General features: G+C 38.6%; 2 protein-coding genes across 3 annotated transcripts in view; one reads left to right on the top strand and one right to left on the bottom strand.

The window, feature by feature from the left end:
- Positions 1-14,984, top strand: part of LOC149774654 (barrier-to-autointegration factor-like) — a 46,649-nt gene that overhangs the window by 21,739 nt on the left and 9,926 nt on the right. Inside the window, exon 2 of one of the 2 annotated variants that reach the window (XM_089944753.1) lies at positions 13,963-14,057. The exons of the other annotated variant lie outside the window; for it this stretch is intronic. Within the exon in view, the coding sequence (XP_089800879.1) occupies positions 14,042-14,057 (16 nt within the window). The 5' untranslated portion in view covers positions 13,963-14,041. The remainder of the gene's footprint in view (positions 1-13,962; positions 14,058-14,984) is intronic. 2 annotated transcript variants of the gene reach the window in all.
- On the bottom strand, positions 5,448-7,306 carry LOC149774655 (uncharacterized). The gene has a single exon (XM_089944826.1). The coding sequence runs from the start codon at positions 6,740-6,742 to the stop codon at positions 5,816-5,818; it is 927 nt and encodes a 308-aa protein (XP_089800952.1). The 5' UTR covers positions 6,743-7,306; the 3' UTR covers positions 5,448-5,815.

Raw genomic sequence — 14,984 nt, 5'->3', positions numbered from 1 at the left:
CGGCACAAGTACGGCACAAGGGAAACATCAGTTTGCCTTGACAATGGTTAGGTAAGACGGGATGGTATAGGTTCGTGGGAGGCAAAACTTTGCACTTGATCAAGCCTTCGTATTGTCGAATGTTTTTCAGGTCGATGTGTTCCGTCAGCAATTGCGGGTGCCCTACAGGAAAGAGACAATATTTGCACACGTAGGGATACAGCGAACACACGTCCAAGTATTTGATTTCTTCTCCTTTCTCTTCGTCGGCTTGGTACAGCAAACAGGTGGCATTGGTCCTTCCTCCGTACAAACTATCCCTCGGGTTCAGCGGGTCCATGAACTGGTAACTTTCCACGAGGCGTTTAAACTCGGGATCGGTTTTCAAACGGTGATCGTATTCGTGTTCCCACATTTCCACCACTTGGTATCCTTGCTGTTCTAACTTTAGGCGCCGCTGACAAGTGTCCTGGTACAAGTCTTCCATGGTTCGTTTCAAAAACTGATTTTTAGTGCCACGGTCAGGGTAACAGACGGGACATCCGTGAAATAAGCAACCGTTAAACTCGTACACGATCTTGGGGTTTTCTAAGTCCCAGCCATCGACCGAATACGTTCCGATGGTCTTTTCTCCTCCTCCGTTGCGGGCATGCTGAATCCATTTGTCTTCCTTGTCGCACAAGTAATGTAACCAACGTAGGGCTTTGACCGAGTATTGACGCTTGACATAGTTGGTCGTTTGAGGACTGATGACAGCCACGGTGTTTTCAGGCATGAATCGTTGGCGGTACACTAAGGAACACGCTTTGGCAATGGTGCAAGCTTCTTTCAAAGGATCGACCCCTCCGTGTTCCATAAACAGTTCTCGAAATTTTCCACAGCAACGCCGTAAAATGTCCACGTCGGAACGACAATACTTTAGCATTTCTTCCTGAAAGTCGAAAGGGTCCGAGGCGTGAGCCTGGTACCAAGCGTAGAAAGCTTCTCGTTGTTCGGTACGCATGTTGTCGGGGTCGTAATAGTGAGCCTCAGGTAAATGGGGTAGAACGGCGTGTTGATTGGCTTCCGTATTGAAAAAGTGTGGAAAGTACCCTTTAGCCATTTCTGTCATTCCAAACGTTTTAGGCATTCGACTCAAAGGCATGGCCAAGTAACTCATCGAATCTTTAAACTGTACTTGTCCCACTTGCATGAAAATGATTTTGGCTCCGTTCAAAGTGACTTTAGGACGCTCGGTGCCTTGTTCCGTATAGTACCTCAAAAGAAACTGTCCATCGTATCCGGAGAAATTGTGAGCCATCACCGTGGCATGACGATGACAATCTCCGTAACGTTCGATATCCTCTTGGCTCCACGTCTTGTCGACGGGGTCTAAGACCCATTGGGCAAAATCGGCTAACGTGTTTGGCCCCCGAAAGATTTTTTCACGTCCTCCGGGAATCTTGCTGCAGTGAGGGCAATGACTGAAGATAGGTTCTTGAATGCACTTCTCGCACGCTCGATGAGCCACGCAGAAATTAGGAATGTGAATGCCGGTCTCTTGCATGCATTCGAAATCGAAAAAGATGAAATTGCCTTTCTTCTTGTGACCGTCCTCTTTCTCTGGTGGGGGTTGGTATTTTTGCACGTAACATTGGTGTTCCAAGTCCACGATGTGGTGACAAATGTGACATTTTTTCTTTCCTGAACATACGTGTGCCTTGGTATTATTGGTACGTATGCCTTGTCCACACGTAGGGCACAATCTCAGCAGTTGACAAGCGCATTTCTTCTGTGAACCTTGCGTCTTCAAATGTTGTTGGTAACAGGTAGGGCTGACAAACGTGCGCAGACAAGTTGAACAAGGCACTGGTTCTTCGCTCAGACAGGGTGGAGAGGCCAAACATCCTGTGCATTTCGATCCGCAATGCTTGTGTTGCTCTCGATTGTTATAACCATGGTCACATTTCTCACAGTAATAACTGTATCCCAGGAATCCAGTGATAGTGGTAATCGTATCGAAATGGTCATCGTGATAATAGACATGAATGTATTTTTCGTCCTTAAAGTCTTGCCCTCGAAACAACAGAGGTCCTCGCACTTCTTGAGGGTGCACTTTCAAGGTGTATCGTGGAGCTAGGACATCTTGCAATTTTTGCATCTCAGGAATGCCGCAGGGTGTGTCTTTGGGCAGTCCGGCTTGTTGTAACAGGAGTTCTGCTTCATTTCGTTGTTTGGCTCGGTCGGAACGTTGAATAGTGTCCCAGGTTCTTTTCCATTCTACCGTGTCGTTCTTGTTGGCATAGGTTCGTCCCACCACGATGGCACGGGCTAAACACATCTGGTCATGAGGGTTGTCAATTCGGACGAGACTCTTTTTGGTGTTGCGAAGGTCGTCCACCAATAACATCTTTTTGTGTCCTGTCCCTTGAGGAGGAGAGACGTGGGTCATGTCCAGTGTGGCTTTACCATCGGTGATGTCAAACTGATCATTAGATTGTTGTACGTGTTGAATCTTGTCCATGACTTTGGAAGCAGTCAATTCTGCAGGGGTGCTAAACTCGATCCAAACAGGGGATTTCAAACCGTCGTGTTGTATGGAAAGTCTCAAGCGATCGTCTTCTTTGGGTTGACATTGTCGCTTAAGTGCAGTGAGCAGAGAATCCCACACTCCGGTGATGAACCCTTCTGCTTTCTCTAACGGCACTTCGGACTTGAAATCTTTAAACTTCACCGTGTATTTGTAAGCCGTGGTTCTAAATTTTCTAGAGGAGCGCTTTTCCGTCTCTCGAATGGAATAGTATTTTTCAGGGTTGACTAAGGGTGGTAAACTTGGTTTAGAGGTTTCAAATTCTGGTTCACTCATGTCCTCTTCAAAATCACTGGCATGAATTTGTGCCAAGATTTCAGCCCTGGTACGAGGCGATAGATCACGTTTCTGCCTCTTACTTCTTTCTTCTTCTTTCTTCTCGAATGAATGGGATCGTTTCATCTTGAAAGCAAAAAGTCAAATGACTCAAGTTCAAACACCATAAGCTACTTTATAGTCATAGCAGACCAGCGTATATAAAAGGGTGTGTGTCTTGTCCTTTCACTATTCATTTCACTCTCAAGCCGAGCACAACGATGGAAGAGACTAACCAGATGGAACGTTTCGTCAGAGCTTTGCGAGGGGTCATTAGAAAATTCTCTTCAGACCAGCCTACGGACTACTCTCCTTCCTTTAGAGATAAAAGTCAAGATACTTGCTATATCTGTCAGAAGAAAGGGCATTGGTCTTCAGAGTGTCCAGACCGTGAAAAAAGAACAAAAACAGGGACTAAAAAAGACAAAAGTCAAGATACCTGTTATTATTGTAAAGAAAAAGGACATTGGTCTCCAGATTGCCCAAAAAAGAAACAAGAGGAGTCAGAAGAAAAGAAGGATTCTTCAGAAGAAGAGAGGAATTCTTCAGAGGAAGAGAGGGATTCTTCTCAGGAAGAAAGAAGACAGGTGAAGAAAAAGAAACAGGAGAAAAAAAGAAGAAGGGAAGAAAGCGAGGAGGAAGAAGAGGAAAAGAGTGTGACGGTGAAGAAATTCAAAAAACAGAGAGACTAAACAAGGAGAAAAGAAGAAATCAATGAATTTTTTATTAAAGTGTTGTGTTGTGAATTGTGAATTGGATTGTAAAAAATGGAGAAAAGAATAAATGAATGATATAAGGTAAGAGTCTTTGAGTTTTGATTTTAAAATAAGAAGCTACACTCACGCACTCATACACAGACACGTACTATAAGGGTAAAATGGGTTGGGGTTTATTTTTGAGTTATTGGCAAATTGAAATTGTATTTCTTTTCGAGAAATGTGGGTGGCCCTGAAAAGGGCCTTTTTTCTTTATGGTGCAGGGGTGAGTTTAAGCAATCAGTTTTAACTGCCTTAAGCCTTTGCCACGGCCAAGGCCTACTTCTGGACTGCGTAATGATGATAATGATTGGGTTGAAATCACTAAGGGTGGTACGGTAGGCTTAGTCACAGGGTTGACGTGTTTAGCTCGGGAAGGTCGTATTCTCTTCGGTCGTGATAAAGAAGTCTGATACATTTGTTTCAGACTTCTTAACTCCGCTAAAATGTCCAACAGTACCGTGACCGTTTGATTTTCACCCTCTTGTTTCTTTGCTGCTACTTCTTCTTGCTGTTGTTTTTTTTCTTACCTCTTCTTCTTGTTGCTGTTGCTGTAAGAGAAAAGCCTGTTCCGCTTCCTTTTGTCGTTGTATAAATTTCTCCAATTCTTCTTTCTGTCTCTGTCTAAAATTCTCCACTTGCGGTAATGAAGAAGGTAACGAAGGTTCCGGAACAAATTCTTGCGAGGAGAGAAAATCGACAAAATCCCAATTCACCTCTTCTGAAAGTAAGTCCGGGTTCCCTTGGGCGGTCTCACCTGCTGGTGCACCCCATTGGATCGTTTTCTGAGTTTCCGTCATGTTGAATCACTGTCGCATAGATTGACTGCACACAAGCGCTAGCGAATCTATATAGACTACGTGACGTCACAGACTGCTCTCTTCGGATTGGATGCGGGCTGACCGAATTCTGTAACGCGTGTTCGGATTGGTGAATGAACTCAATCCGTTTCAATCCTTTCTGTCCCTATAAATAAGCGCAGTTCACTGCATTGATTCACCTATTGTAGGAGCCTCAACATGTGGACCGACGTTGAATCTTCAACCCTTGTGTCAACAATGATGTTCAGGACGGACATGCTCATGTATGTCCGATCCAAGTGGACCGTTGTCCACAGGACCAGCAGCAGCCTGTGGATAAGAAGAGTCTATATAGAGAGACAAGGTTGCCTCAAGAGGACTCTGATGTACGGCCCTGCTGTAAGACGAAGTTTGAGGACAAGAAGATGTCGCAAATGCCCTTTATGTTAAGGGCATATTAACATAAACCAAAGGCCCTTTTCAGGGCCAGCCATATTTCTCGAAAAGAGATAGTCTTTGAATTGCCTACCCCTTTTTTAAAATTTTTTTTTTTAAAAAAAAATCCCATGTTCCATTCCCCTTGTCCCTAAACAAGCCCAAACTATTCCCCATGTTAAATTCCCCTTGTCCGTAGAGTGACCCACGATTTATCGCCATGTTAAATTCCCCTTGTCCGTAAAGTGACCCACGATTTATCGCCATGTTAATTCCCCTTGTCCGTAATCTGACCCACGATTTTTCGCCATGTTAAATTTCCATTGTCCGTAATCTAACCCAAGGGGGGTCTGTAATGCTAATTCCCATTGTCCGTAAACTACCCCCCTTAACTACTATAAGTTGTTTCATTTTTATATGGTCAACATGATGCTCTAAAATGTCATGGTCAACTGTGGTTAACCTACATTCTTGGTCACTGGATGAAGCAGGCATGTCTTCCCCAGTGGACAACATTTCGTCAACTTCTAAAATTCCTCCATCAGAAAAGTCAGAGTTATCAGAATCAGAACATGTTTCAAAATCAATGTCCACACTAAAAAAGAAACAGAATATCTACATCATTCTAAACTTGAATCAAACTGTATAAAACTTTTATTGTAAAATTCATATATGCAAGAGCTATGTGGAATCACAGAGTTGGAATTGAAACTGATAACCCTAAGTCCCTTTTTCTTTCTTGTTCTCCCCATTGCCACACCTAACTGACCTGGTGCAAAAATATTTGAGGCATCAACTTCAACTCTATCTAAAGTCAGTCCTTGTGCCTTGTGAATGGTAATGCTGAAAGACAGAATGAGTGGAATTTGATGCCTTGTGGCTACAATCATTTTATCAACGGTACTGTAAACAGTAAATGTTCCTCTTCCCAACTGAATTAAATTATTTTCAAAATCAACTGTTCAGTCTTCTTTCATTGCCACAACATTTCCCTGTAAACCATTTACTAGTGCTGAGTTTAAGTTTTTGACCACCATAACTGGACAGCCAATTTTCAAGTGTAACACTTTTGGAACACACATCTTATTGCACCGATTACTGTCAAACTCGTCTAATGACTGATAACACTTTGATACACCATCCATTTCCATAAGTTTGTATACATTATATATTTCACAATCAAAGTTCCGTCCACAAAGTCTTATTCGGTCATCTCCACGTGGGAGAGGTCTCTGCAGCCTCAAGATCAAGTTTTTGGTATCTTCAGGGATTTCTCCCTTTGAAACATTATTGATAGCTTTTATGAAATCTAATTCATCTTGTCTTGTGACCTCATCAAGGCCAATTGTATGCCCAAATATCACTGTAAAAATGGTGGATTTGAAACAATATTCACCCGAATCAGATGTCAATGGGTCAGGTACAGGTGGAAGCTGAAAAGAGTCCCCACTTGCGATAACCTGTATACCTCCAAAATATAAATCTGTGTGTTTAATCATTCTACATACATATTGAATGTGTTCAAAAAATTTCAGTGAAAGCATAGAAATTTCATCAATTATCAGACAGTCTGCTTTCAAAATATTTTGTTCATAGGAATCAAAATGTTCATCAGTGAGAAGTTTTCTACATAGTTCATCATTGTCATATCTACCATCACCAATCGCAGACCAGGAATGTACTGTGCATCCTTTCACATACAGTGCTGCAATGCCTGTTGTGCTTGTTACACTGACATTTTTACCTGCTGCTGACAATTTCTTTTGTATTTCCTTAACCACAAAACATTTGCCAGTCCCACTTTGGCCTAACAAAATGATATTGTGGCCCTCAACATACTTTTCAACAGCAAATAGTTGTGCTTGATTCATTTTACATTCAAAACACATACAGTGCTTAAACAAGTGAAGTTTACCAAAATAAAATAGCTTTCATTTACAAAGAGTAAGTTGTTACAGCACAGATCCACAATAAAAGTTTGATGAAGACACTCAAAATCCATTTTCTGTACATTTGAAAATCCAGAAGTGAAACTCAACATTCATTGTGTGTACCTTTGAAAATCCAGAGAAGTCAAACTCAACATTGTACATTTGATAAACCAGAGAAGTGACTGTCACATGGTACTCCATATGATTATGCAATGTTACATAATATTATCTAATTTGGTTGGCTCTTTGAATTATACTGCCAATGCCAACGAACAAGAATAGTTCTGCTCTTGCCCCCCCCCCCATCCTCCAACAAGCCCCATGAAGACAGCAAGTAAGAGTCTAATGATAGTCCCTTGCCTAATTCCCTGTCTGCCTCTCAGTTTCAGGGTACATATACAACAATCCTATCCAAGTGTTAGCCACTAAGCCTTATAATTTGGCATTACATCATCTTACCACACCACCAATTCCTCCCTCAATGGTCATTAACTACACAAGAACTAACCAAGTTAATCCATGACAGTTGAAATTCGAGTAATTACTTAACTATCAATTAAATAAGTCTACAATTATACAGATAAAAAAATATTTCTTCAATTATAAAGATAATTTTTTTTTCCTAATTACAACCAGAGATGACCTATATAGCTATTCTGAAAGCGCTATGAAAAAATTCAACACGTCAAGAAATATTGTTAAATATTTTCCCGGCAAATGTCACATAGGTTTGAGCACATGTAAAGATCGGAACAGCGAAACGACTTAACAGAAAATACCGTGGATATTCCGATTACATATTTGCCGGGTTAAGCCGAGATGTAGCGATTGACAGCGATGTTTGAAAAGACTCATTCAGTGAAAGAACCAGTCACTGAAGCAATCACGATCAAATCGCATTTACTCCGAAGTGGACCGGAAGTTGGGTCAAGGCAGTAGTGTCTGTGTGTGGAATAAACGAAGCAACGGATACACTTTTCGCAAAATTGGCCCTTCCGAATCAGTAAGGTTGTTTAAATGGTAATGGATGAAAGGTGGGGATTGTCTTCTTTACATTGGTGTACGTTATGAGTGACTGAATGCGTAGATAGTATCGGAAACTTAGATCGGAGTCATCGAGGGGTCAGATTTTGACCGGCGAGAGTTAGGTACCTTGTGTTACATAGTGAGTATACGCATTAGTTTCCACAAAATCAAGTGCCTGTGTTTATACAGTACTTAACGTATATGCACTTGATTCCAGGGTAACCTAACGGGTACAATCAACAATTTTAATTGGTGAGTGTACACATTAGTTTACCCCGGAATCAAGTGCCCGTGACTTAACGGCAGTAACGAATCAATATATGTTTTTTTTAAAGCTCTGACAGGAATAGTAGAAGTAAAGGTCAGATTGTACTATAAATTGGTTGTCTCAGACCATTTAAAGACATCATTTAAAGACATAAACTGAGATTTTCAGAGTGACACGTCATCGTTCATGAGGAGGAAGAGGAATTTACCAGAAGCAATGAGATGGGCATGACTGAAAATGATGTGATCCCAACAATGGAGATTTCAGACGACAAGCACATGTGCTCTACGCCACAGGGGCTCATTACAAAGAAAATCAAGGGATGGGGTTATATTATTACAGGTTAGAACCCCTTAGATTTTCTTTGTAATGATCAAGCTAGATGTTGAATAAAAACCAATATTTAAAGGGGAAAAGAATTATACGGAGTTACAGAATTGTCTCATATTACCCCATGACCCGTTCTAACAGGGCCCTGTCTATTATATATCATTTTCAGATACAATTTTTAGCGGGCCAAACCTATCCCATAGCCGCATCCTGCACGGTCATGCGCGCATTTGACGTAGGGCAACTCGAGTGACCTATACTTCTTACATGAATAGAACATTTGTCATTATAGATCGCCGCAGATAGTAGTAAACAATAATATACCAGCCCACAAATATTAGAGTTTAAATGTACATTTTCATCAAATATTTTTAACAATAAATGAGTATTTGTTGCTTTATGTTACTGCATCGTGACTCTGGTCTAAACTCCGTCCGTCCCCCTCTGATGACTGCATGATAATGAATAATCCGAAATTAGAAACGTTAACTTGTCTAATTAGCACCAAACAATGAACACCAAAGGCGGCACATCAAATATTAAGCAGATTCCTCAAAGATTTGCCATGTAGTTAATAAATTAAATGGGAATAAATGTAAATCCCAAAACTGCTTATGATACATTGGATTGGCTAAGAATGTATTCTCTCTCTTTCTCTCCTTAGTTTGCTAACTCCATGAATAAATATGGATAATAGTTATGAGTTAACTCATCCCGTGATACATTTGCAATGGCCAGTTGCTACAGTACTATCAGCTATGTGTAACTCATGTGGCTTCTCGGATTGGCCTTGGGATCTGATCACGCTGCCACTGATAATGTTGTGTTCACCTGTATGCATCCATGCACTATGAAATTAATTATATGCAACAAAGAGATTTGTAAGTCCTCATGTTTTCGCGAGTATACAGTCTTGAAGAGTCATCTAAATACAGGTAGATTTGTACAAATTGTAATTCTGGTCACATACGAAAATCGTCCACCCACCCCTTTCCTTTCAGAAATGGATCATACAACTTTGTAAGACCTATCCAGGATCGCGGACAGAGTATGACAAATTCCGCGGGACAACAACAGTCAGAGGGTCCACCGTTGTTTCAATTTGTGATTCATTGGGGCCTATTGGATAATTTTTCCTTGGATCCACAAATCCTGTCTGCTGTCCTGGTCCTCTCTGATGATTTTTGTGCTCATATTTACTTATGATTTTTAAAAACACTTTTTCTGGACAGATGTCAAATTACAAATTTGTTTGAAACTTTCTTCACGAACATACACTATGGTCATGACAAACGTTTAAAAGTTGCCCTACGTGGATTGTGCATGAGTTAAATATTGGAGTGGAAATACCCGGATTCGACTTCCTGAAAAAGGTCTATACTGTTGTGTTTATTTGATTTTATTATATCTGATTTAATATATATTTATTTCAATTTAATTGTTTGTCATTTTTAAATTTGTATTATTTAAATTTTTCATTACTTTTTATTGCAATGTAAATTTATTCACTAGAGATGATACTTTTTAAGAAAATAGTTTGTCCTTGACTGTTAGTTTATAAACATCAGGTGTTGATCTAAATCCTGACATTGTTTCAGAATTTGTAGCAACCTTCGTAAACAAGTTCTCTTTTATTTTAAAATGATTGGTTGTTTCCAAGGTCATGATGGGACTTTGTCTTTAAGACATAAACAAATTTTTCAGTTTTTATTTCTTAGAGTAAACATGATTGGTTTTCGTCAGGGTCACACTGGGTAAACATGATCTGTGACAAGGATTTGCTTCTATAAATTTCCAGAAGATGATCATGTGACCATTGCTTACGTTTTAGAAAGCCCATATAACGATGTGTTGGAGAATTAATCTCAGTAGAAGTTGGGCTGTTAAGATTTGTCTATGATTTTACCATTATTTTATACTGTTTAAGAAATAAGTTCATACTCTTATGACAAAAAATACATGCACAATCAAACTGTGCAATAAAGCAACAACAAAATAAAAAGTAAAAAATATTAAAAGTATAAAAAGTACTGTGTTTAACTTTTCATATGAAATATTATAGAAAAAAATATGTAAACCTGCAGTCATAAAACAATATTTTTGATGAATTGGTCAACAACAACAAAAACTCTCATACAGGTGGGCATTAATAAGGAATAAATACCTGGATTGTCTTAAAGTAAGGTGGTGGATGTTAACAATCCCTTGTGTTTTTCACTTTGACATAAATAATATATGAATAAAGACAAACGTTTCACATAATCTGGCTTTTAGATTGGACATACACTCATCACTGTAAATTCTTAGTAATTAAAGCTGCAAATTCTGTATTAGCTCAGGCACATGTACCCAACATTTAATTTTATATAACACATAGATTTGTAAATTATACTTAAAGAACTGTCTGGTTATATTATCTAGTGACAATTTCATTAATTAACCCAATAAAGCATTCCATTTACTGGATTTGTATTCAATACATACACTGTACAAAAAATGCTCACGTTTTGGAGAATTTTGTTTTTGCAGGTAATAAAATATGTTGTTTACACTTGCTACGAGCAAAAACCATGAAAAGGATAAGGTCTCACTGGACAGTTTTTTTTAGCATATTTTCATCCGACGATGACCAAGTGCAGAAAAATGATAATAATATTACATCAAAGATACAAATAAAAATTAACTAATGATTTTTGTTAAAATGATGCTTGTAAAATTCTGACTGAGGTATTAAGGTTAATTCCTTATGCAACTGGTGGCTTTTATACTGAACCAACACTACCACCAAACCCTCTCTTGTACATTCATTTTTGACAGGAAAGAGCTATTTGGAATATTTTCCTGTGACAAGGCAGCTAAAAGAATCAGTATGTGCCTTATTCTTGAATAAAGTTCACTAGTACTATAACAAATTAGCATACTTTTCACACACACACCCTCAACGATCTAGACCTTTTAGATATTTACCTCTGTAGCAGGCATACGTAAATGTGTAATCCATGTCGGCTGCTCATTTACAGCCCAAGTTACGCATTTGATCACTAATGCTCATCTAAATGTGACAGGCAGTCACCAACAAGCCAACCCATTTCCAATCCTAACTCATAGTAAATGTAAACCACATTACAGATTTAGCTTTTGTGTGAATTTATAAATGCTAGGCTTGTGATAATTAGGTTCATGCCTTCTACCTTAAAAAATTAGGGAGGTGTCAAAATACGAAACTATCCAGTGAGACCTTAAGAATTCAAATAGCAGTCTGATTAAGGGAAAATCTTATTTTCAACACTTTGGGCAATTCTAAATAAAACACAATTTTAACATCGGTAAAATTCAAAAGTGTTTGTTTCATATGATTTATTCCATTTATCGATTTCGTGCAGGTATGAGTCGATATAACATCGTTTGAATTTGTTAGGCCCGCTAGTAAGCGACTACCATATGCCGTTAGGCCTACCGAACAGTGGCGGCAAATTCCAAATTTGCAATTTGCAATTTCTCTGATCCCACATCCCAACCTAAATGTCCATGGGGTGGGAATATGTGGAGGAAATCCGGATTAGAAAACGGGTTGCTATTCGTTCTAAGCCAAATTTGTTGTCCAAAATGTCGAATCTGAGCTGAAATTTGTTGAGAAACTATTACACAGTGACATGTGGCTGGAAGCATTTGGTTTTAGATCTTAAATGGAATGCTGGAGAAATGGGTAAATTGTCGTCCCTTATATTAAATTAAAAGATGATGCGAGCCGGTATCAATACAAGTTTGGCGACTGGTTTATCGAATTAAAAGAAGACAAGTTGATTTTACAGAAAATTCAGTTCTTTTTAGTACTGCAATTATAAATTTGAAGGTCTTCTGTCAAAATTTAAATCAAACCTTTTGTAAATGCTTTTGAAATGATGGATTTTTGACCAAATCATCTTAAGGAGTTTTAAGTTGTTTGAAAAATCTTGTTTGAGATTTTATTTTCACAGATACATTCAGAGTTAAATTTTTTTCCTTACAAGATAAAATTCTAATGTTTTGCATGTATTGTTTCCTCATACTGTAATAGGAAATGTTACTTTGTATAACATGCATATACGTTGTTATATAATTATTTAGAATTAAAGGTATGAAAATAAACAAAACCTATTTATGTTCATTATGTTGTTTCCACGTAGCAGTATAATGCAGGTCAGCTAGAATTTGTATTCTGTGCATTTTAATGACCTTACATGCCCATTTATAGGAATATAATCAAACTTGTTTCGTGTGATACATTTTGTGGTTTTATACATTATCATCTTTTTTTTTCTTAGATGTTTTGGAAAGTCTTGAAATCGAAACATCTGTAGATTTAGAAAATGCATTTTACTTTATAACCTAACGTGCTCTATAATTAAATTCAGTAATGGTCATATTGGAGCCTTGAAAAATGTAATTTCTTCCTGGAAAAACGTTGGAAATGACCTGGAAAATTTATCTTCAGAAAAGCATGGGAACCATGACATTCACACCACCGAGGTCCCACACCTTTTCAACTTACAATAATAAGATAGTGGTTTTGTGTCCTGCTTTTAGGGAAGACTTTTCAGTAGTTCGTAATTAAAAATGAACTAATAAATACAATAAAATGAAACGGTTTGCATTATTGAACATATATAATGCTACAGTACTGTTGCTAAGAGATTGTTTTCAACTCGCAATATGGTGGAAAGTAGGTCGCTAAGCGAGTAAGGGGCTATCCTTTAGTGCGTACGCATGGAGGGTGGAGGGGGTTAATCCAAATGCATATGCTTGCGTATGGGGAGTCTACTGACAATGCACAGGAAACGGGGTGTTGGTGGTGGTGAAACCTCGATAATAATTTGTCTAATTCGTAACCTGTTCGTTACGCAGCTTATTTCTTTCATGCAGCCAGACATTCAACGTTGGTGGACTGTTTTATTAAACACGTAAATATTATTAATCCTCGATCGTTTCTGCATGGATTAAATATAGGCCTTTCTATAGAATTGGGGGTGGGGGCACGTCAATCGTATACATGTATATGCAGGTGGAGGGTGGGGTAAAAATCAAACGCATGTGTATGTGTGGGGGGAGGGTCAAGCTTTGCCAGATTTTTGCGTACGTACTAAATATATCGCCCCTAAGGTCATCCCAACCGAACCTATGAGCTGCAAAGACAAATTTACTTCTGGCAAAAGATTGCGCCCTTACCTTGCTAAAACCAAAAAGTACGGACAGGGAAGATCAGGTTTTAATACACGTTTTTTCAGTTGCTTTTATCTTTGAAAATGGCAGCAACCACCTCAGGCCAAAAGAAAATGTTTCCGGTCAGCTGACCATCCCAATTATTCATTGCCGATCCTAGCACTATTTGTCACACCAGAGTAAAAGAAATGAGCCTCCCCCAATTTGATATGTGCACCTAGTTGAGTTGGTTTAGCCCAGTACTTGAAGTGCTTATTAAATTATATATTCTAAGCATGATAATGTAAAACAAAAATACCTGCCTTGCCTAATTTTCAAACTACTGCAATATGAAACACATATTTTTATCTTACAGCAGGTGCTATGGGTTGTTCGGAAAACAGTTGCTGACAGAAGGGGTATCAACAGTTCTTCACAAGTGACTTGTCAAAACAATGAAAGACTATTCAAGCTAATAAATGATAATGATAGTTAATCTCTTCTTATAAGTTTTGATGATCTTGACAGTGCTGTGCATATTTTCGGTTACTTACGTAATTCCGCACTTTACACGTGCCCTGTAGATGCATGAAAAATTTAGGTATGAAATAATTCATAGATATATCGATGCATCGATATTTTTGTTGGAACAAAACACATATCGATGCAAGAGAAGGAGAATCGATACAAAACGATACTTACCATATACAAGCTATTTTAGTCTTCATTAGTTATGAATAATTAGTATTGGCCTTCTTATTCTTTGCAGTCCTAGGCACTCATTTTTATTAGCAAAAACGAAAAAGACAATTGAGAATACTCGCTCACCGTCTGCAAATTTAAACAAAGTGACATGTTCATAATCTGCCCCCACCCAATTTCATGCTAATTATCTTAACCCAGAAGCATGTTCAGCTTAAAGGATACATTCCAAACATATTCCACGTGCATAATGAATATAAGGAAATACTTTACTCATCATTTAATAACCAATTTTACGCGAAGTTGTTACATTGAATTTGATCTTGACTACTTTGGTCGATTTGAAAGATACAATACCGGCGTGTATCACGATTTAATATGATACGTTCAAATCTTATTGGCTGTTCCTGCCAGTTCGGCCGAGGTTAAATAAGAACTACCAATCGCTAATCTGTGTAGTTTAATCCCTGCATGACAGACAAGAAGTACTAGCAAAACAACAGAGAAACTTCACTATAAAGTCATTGATATATAAGTACTTAAACAGGTGTGTGATTGCATTAATCGTGCAAAATATGTGCGAATTCGCACACTCGCAGAACAGCGATACGAGAGAACTCCGCAATTTAGTTGAAAGTCCCGCGTATGAAAATGTGCTTGGCGAAGTATACACGTTTTATTTAACAGTTCTTGTCG

This window comes from Sinohyriopsis cumingii, unplaced genomic scaffold, assembly GCF_028554795.1.
Source record: "Sinohyriopsis cumingii isolate HCF-2022 unplaced genomic scaffold, ASM2855479v2 utg000160l, whole genome shotgun sequence".
Taxonomy (NCBI): domain Eukaryota; kingdom Metazoa; phylum Mollusca; class Bivalvia; order Unionida; family Unionidae; genus Sinohyriopsis; species Sinohyriopsis cumingii.
Note: the sequence above shows the minus strand (reverse complement) of the source record. Positions and strands in the feature narration are given on the sequence as shown.

Coding starts and splice junctions, on each gene's coding strand:
- LOC149774655 (XM_089944826.1), bottom strand. CDS start 6,742: ATGTGTTTTGAATGTAAAATGAATCAAGCACAACTATTTGCTGTTGAA.